This window comes from Brienomyrus brachyistius, unplaced genomic scaffold (genome assembly GCF_023856365.1).
Source record: "Brienomyrus brachyistius isolate T26 unplaced genomic scaffold, BBRACH_0.4 scaffold34, whole genome shotgun sequence".
NCBI lineage: Eukaryota > Metazoa > Chordata > Actinopteri > Osteoglossiformes > Mormyridae > Brienomyrus > Brienomyrus brachyistius.
In genome coordinates this window covers 914,173-920,566 of record NW_026042309.1, presented here as the reverse complement: position 1 = coordinate 920,566, position 6,394 = coordinate 914,173, and the positions used below count along the sequence as shown (strand labels likewise).

The following is a 6,394-nucleotide window of genomic DNA, read 5'->3' as shown; positions in this document are numbered from 1 at the left end:
AAGTAAGATCGTGCAGCACCTTTCAGCCGGCGTAACTGTAAATGTCGCTACTATGTGCCCCTGGCTTATTTTGTAAATGTCTCGTAAATGTTCTTGTTTGTTTTGTTAATCTTAATGGTCACTGGTCAGCTATTACTTCTGTTGTAATTTAAAGCTTCAATAACAAAAATAATTAAAAAAACCTCTCAGCCGGCTGCACAAACTGGAACTGCCTCCGTGACACAACTTTGCCCTTATTGGCTGAACAATTTTAGTCACACGCATGACGTTTGTATCTCTGGAAGTTCCGATACGTTATCTGCTATTTCTCCCGAAAAGCCTGTAAAGAAGTAAAGTTTCAATTAATGCTCTAATAGTACACATAAGTTAATCGTTTATTTATTGTTAGTTACTGTAATGTTGCACTGCTTTATGTGTTTAATCGTCTAATCTGTGAAGAAGGCATTCAAGTAAGAATTGCATTGTATTCTGTGCATGACAATAAAAACTTTGAATCCTTGAAATAAATGTATTTGATCTTTTTCCTGGCAGCTATCTTTTCACTGCTAGCACTTTGGATCAGGAGTTGGTTATTGTAGAAGAGGTAATGTGCATGCAGGTGATATTTGTATAGATGTATCTACACCCTTTTGGAAGTGCGGCCATCTCAGTCAGGTCTCGCACTACGAGGAGTAGAAGTTGTCTAGTTTGGCTGCTGTCAGTTTATATTACAAGTTTATATTACAGTTTATATTATTATATTACACTCCTGCAGCCGCCGGCAGATGGCGCTCCCCCTCACGTCAGCTGCAGTCAGACCTAAGTGAAGTCGAACGCACCCAATGGCTCCTCCCCATTCCCAATTATCAAAAAACCCACTAATTGAATGGGTCGCGTAATTATCGCTATGAATTCTGGGAGTCTGTGCAACTTCAAGACCGCAGCTCTCGTGTTAATTATAACAAGGAAGGAATATTATTCTATATTTTTAATGGCGACCGAATGATTGATTGATATAATGTAGTGTTTCATTCTATATCCTGTTTTGATAAGATATCGACATTTCGTAAACATTCGATATACAGTTAAACCATAATTGGTCCGTCTTGTTTCTTTGTCACCCAGAAACTTCACAACTGTGTTGTGAGCGGATTTTCAGCGCTTATATGTTTTTAAACTTGTCTTAAAATTTTGTGGTACTTCTACGTTTCTGCGCTTTTGTAAATGTAGATCGTATGTTTTGTCATTTGATTAAAGCGTTTGAAGACTTTGCAGCGCGCTGACACCAATCGGCCACCGTAGCTTAGCAACCGAATCATAACAATTCTTATTCCGTTTAGAGTTTTCATTTGAACATTTAAAGCAGCTCAGACTTGCAGTTTATCAGCAAGAGAGAAGACGCGAAAGATGTCCATCGTGAAAACCACCGTGAATCTCCAGAGGATTGACTGGCTGCTGCCGAAAGGTGCAGTCAGTGTGCGGATCGCCCCGGAATACATCCCCGGTCCAGTTGGCCGAGGTAAGGATGGCAAAATGATGCCCAGACTAACTCAGCACTTAAAGAGTTAAAGTCAGAATATGCTTGACTATTCTTCTTGAATCTTCTGTTCTGTTATCTTGTTTTAGAAGTACATGTCTAAATAATAAAGTAGTTCGCCTTTAGCTTTAATATACGGGAGTCTTTTTGCATGTCTACTGCATTATATAATGAAATCAGTAAAATCTGTGGCTGTGCTGTGTTTAAACATCAGAGAAAATCATCATGAAGTGGTAAAGTAACAGCTGAATATGTCCTAATATACGGTGTTTCCCCGAAAATAAGACAGGGTCTTATATTAATTTTTGCTCCAAATGACGCGTTACGGCTTATATTAAGGTAGTATTTTCCCAAGTATAACATGCTACAGTATATTTACCGGTATTCATGAAAAAAATCCACATTTATTCAAACACAGACATCATGTCATCTTCTAACAGTATCTTTCCATGTAAACAATTTGACGGTGAATCTATTCATGAACAAAATTCTGCTGTATACTGCATATGTTTATTCAAATATAGTCGTAATGTCATGTTCTTCTGGAACATCATCGTAAATCTCCAAGTTCCAAATTCCGTCCTGAATATCTCGCAACTCAATTTCCTGTAGAACCAGTGTCCCCAATCTCTCATGTTTAGCAATAACTCTGTCCTTAAATGAGCGCCTCTTGTCCATGTAGCCTTCTCGTAGTACAACCGCATCTCATTCTAGTTACCGTACAATCCATGGGACAATAACTAGGGCTTATATTACGAGCTTCTTGAAAAATCATGTTAGGGCTTATTTGCGGGGAAACGCGGTAGTAATCAGAAAAAGCATAAATCTTAGTTTGGTACCTTGAGAGTGAATAAATAATGCAACTTATGGAAAGTGTAAGATATGTAAAGGATTTGACTTAATAGTCAGTTGTTGATGCCAGCATTTGGATTGAGTGGGCTGCTATATTTGATGCACATGAACCTTTCCAGTGTTGTTTTTCACTGTTGTTCTGCGTATCAGGGAATCTGTGCACAAACTGGCTTGTTTTTATAGGTCAGGTTCCCCTGCTGAAACGCAGACGGCCCAAGTCAAGACCAGCGCATAAGTTTCCCTAGCGTGTGTTTCCTGTATCCAATAAAGACGGCAGAATTTTTCTTAGTGTGCAATACCGACTGCTAAGTGTGATATCTGTGATGGTTGTGATGTAGTGTTGTTGTACAGTGACATAATGTTTCATTTAAATTAAATATGCTGTCCCCTGTCTTTATAATCCCAAAGGACAAACCAGTTCCAGTGATGCTGGCCGTTGGAAGAAGTGCCGCACCAGGCCGCCGGCAGCCAGCTCCCTGACCACGTCTGCGTCTCCTGGATCTGCTGCCATCCCGGTGGCAACCAGCAGGGGTCAGCAGGGCACAGGCCGCCGTAGAAATACGGCGGGAGGCCGGTCAGGGCGAAGAAGGAGGTATGACCAACAGAAGGGGTTAGAGCCTAAGCCCAGCTCACCAACCTTCTCCTCCTCTTCATTTTTATTTCCGTCTTCAGCCCCCTCCCCTTTTGTTTCATCCCCATTTCTTTTTATGGGCTCCTCTGTTTTATCGCCACACTTACTCACACCTGTTAGCCCAGCTCCACATCCATATTCAGCTCCAGGCCTGGTTCATCTGACCCCTCTGCTTCAGGCTCCAGCACAGGCTGTAGCCGCCTCATCTCACCTGGAAAAATTCTATTGGTTGTATAACTTTTATGTAACCAAGTACTCTAAAATGACCTATGACGCCAAGTGCTTTACTGAGTACTGGTGTCAGGAGTTTTGGAACAGACATTTAAATGAAATTAACTTAGCGAAACAGGGGAAGAATGAGGATAATGAGGGTACTCATTCATCCAAGAGGCGTAGGATTGATGAAGATGAGTTCATCTTTCCTATTGATGCACTGGAGCAGCTAAGTACCATGCCCAGGGCTCAGGAGATGGGTGTGGAAATGGGCTATCAGTCAGATGCACATAGCTACATTTCCCTGTAGATTCAGCACATAATTACACGAGAGTTGTCATACATACTTAGGATAAGATAAAATTAGGATATGTTACCATGTAGTTCTATAACATAAGGTACTATAGGATAAGATTAAGATAGGATAAGGTTAAGATTGTATAGAATAAGATTAAGATAGGACAAGTTAAGATAGTCTTAACTTGTATACCATTTTATGTTTTACAAAGACATGATAAATCACCATAAGTTTAGGATAAGATTATATAAGATAGGATTGCATAGCATAAGATAAGAAAGATAGGATAAGATAGGATAGGTTACGGTAAGCTTAAGATTGTACAACATAGGATTAGATTAATTATAAATAAAGCAGTCCTCCTTAGAGGGGGGGTGGTGGAGGGAATATTTAAGAAATAAAAATAGGATCAGTTAACATAAGGTTAAGATTAGATTGTACAACATAGGATTAGATTAATTATAAATAAAGCAGTTCTCCTGAGAATGGGGGTGGTGGAGGGAATATTTAAGAAATAAAAATAGGATTAATTAAGATAAGGTTAAGATAAGCTTGTATAACATAGGATTAGATTAATTGTAAATAAAGCAGTCCTCCTTAGAGGGGGGGTGGTGGAGGGAATATTTAAGAAATAAAAATAGGATTAGTTAACATAAGGTTAAGATAAGATTGTATAACATAGGATTAGATTAATTATAAATAAAGCAGTCCTCCTCAGAGGGGGGGTGGTGGAGGGAATATTTAAGAAATAAAAATAGGATCAGTTAACATAAGGTTAAGATAAGATTGTATAACATAGGGCTACAGTGAAGAAATCAAAAATTTCAAGGCAGCATGAAGGTAACGCACAATCAGGGATGCGCAATTTCTGAGGCATGTATTCAAAAAAAGTATTTTAATTGTGTTTTATGATTCATATTTGACTTAGTTCATGAAATAAAATGTTTTTTTCTACAGACTTTGATCAGTGTTTTTGTAATTTGTAAAATACGAGAAATACTGTATGCATGGTAATGTCAGGTGTGCAAAATGTTTGTGCTAACAAAGGACACAGAGCCCCTAGAAGGGCACAGAGCCAGGCTGAGCACCGCAGCGCTATCCAGCCCATGGCTGCCGATGGTCACATTCCACCAGAACCCCCCAACACTAACTCCCCAGGGAACTTCCAAGCAGCAGAGCAGATTCCAACAACCGAGGATCAAAGGAAAAGAAAAGATACTGGCAGGAAGAAGATGATCTTGTGGCCAAAGGTTAAAAATGTAGAAGTTTGGAGAACAAATGTGTTACAAATGAAATATTATTTGAAATGTGCTACAGCTTAATCATTCTATCATACATCTATCCATCCATTTTCCAAACTGCTAATCCTACTGGGTCACGGGGGTCCGGAGCCTATCCCGGAAGCAATGGGCACAAGGCAGGGAACAACCCAGGACGGGAGGGCCAGCCCATCCCAGGGCACACTCACACACCATTCACACCTACAGGCAATTTTTTAGCAACTCCAATTAGCCTCAGCATGTTTTTGGACTGTGGGGGGAAACCGGCGTACCCGGAGGAAACCCCACGACGACATGGGGAGAACATGCAAACTCCACACACATGTAACCCAGGCGGAGACTCAAACCTGGGTCCCAGAGGTGTGAGGCAACAGTGCTGACCACTGCACCACCATGCCGGCCCAAAAATTTAAACAAATTCATTTAAAAAAACTTTAATCTCAGAGCCAATTGCCATTTGCCCACAAATATTTCAATTATTATTGTTTATGATTATAAATGCCGAATACATTCCTGGAGCCTTCGATTTAGCATACACAGTGCCCTCTACAGGATTCTGTCGAAACAGCATCTCTCAACCTCGTTCACAAGATTTGTGTCTTTTTCACAAAACGTTTTTCTTTGTAAATCCCAAAATCTTCCTATAAATGTATGTATGAATGCTTCTCGTCTTTTTCAGTCACACGAAGCCTTTATAAATGAGCTCCCCGATTAATCTGTTTACATGAAAACATCTTAATTGCGTTAAGGCATGTAAACGTAGCCACCTAACGAAAGGTAACCACGTGACTTAGCAGACTGCATGTTCCTCATCTCCTCTGTATGGACCATAGAGCTGTGTGTCGGAGAGTCTGACAACACGCTACGTTTCAAGATACAGGCAATACAATTCAGTGCGCTGCTCTATTTTGCCAACACATGGCATATAGAGAGCACACCACCAAATGGATGAAATCTGAGTAAAAACATTTGATTTTTAACGCAATCAGAATAAAGGGGTCTGCATTTATCACTGTCCCTGTAACAATCCAGCATCGTAGCACGAGAGCTATTTCGGATTCAGCCAACGAATAACGTTGCTAGTCAGCAGCCTTGTGCAAGCTACTGAAAATTACTAATTACCAATTACTGCATATAAAAGTAATTATAATAAGGGTGGGATTCGACCGTGTGTCTGCCTGGGGGGTCGCCGGCCAGGATCGCCAGCAGTTTGGACGTGTGGTTGGTGTGGCAATGCGCTGCATCAGCGTCTGCTCCCTCTGCCTGACCTGCCCTGTATAATTATATAATCAAGGAAAATAACAGTGGGCTAAAGGTTGCATAGTGATCACATTAACATCGCGTCGATGTTGAAATACATGGTGCAAACAAAAGTAGTGGAATTACACTGACGAGTTACTACCAACACTGCTAGGCAGCTAGGTTTGCTAATGCTAACGTTAGCAGCGCACCCATATGCTACTTCCTCTCGCAAGATAAGGCAGCGTTACTGTCACTGTGTAAATACAATGAGATCTCTTTGGAGCAAGCCTGTCGATACCATGTTCAGTGTAAAACCACAAGTAAAATACCTAGAAAAATAATAGAAATATAGATGGTGCTGA

At 40.5% G+C, this 6,394-nt stretch overlaps 1 protein-coding gene across 1 annotated transcript; it reads left to right on the top strand.

Annotated features, from left to right (window-relative positions):
* The first annotated feature begins 834 nt into the window (after positions 1–834).
* Positions 835–3,669, top strand: LOC125721555 (uncharacterized). The gene is made up of 2 exons (XM_048997527.1): positions 835–1,498; positions 2,777–3,669. Exons 1-2 carry the CDS (start codon positions 1,387–1,389, stop codon positions 3,520–3,522), a joined length of 858 nt encoding a protein of 285 aa, XP_048853484.1. The 5' UTR covers positions 835–1,386; the 3' UTR covers positions 3,523–3,669.
* Positions 3,670–6,394: the final 2,725 nt, after the last annotated feature.

Coding starts and splice junctions, on each gene's coding strand:
- LOC125721555 (XM_048997527.1), top strand. CDS start 1,387: ATGTCCATCGTGAAAACCACCGTGAATCTCCAGAGGATTGACTGGCTG. Junction 1,499..2,776: donor CCCCGGTCCAGTTGGCCGAG/GTAAGGATGGCA, acceptor ATAATCCCAAAG/GACAAACCAGTTCCAGTGAT.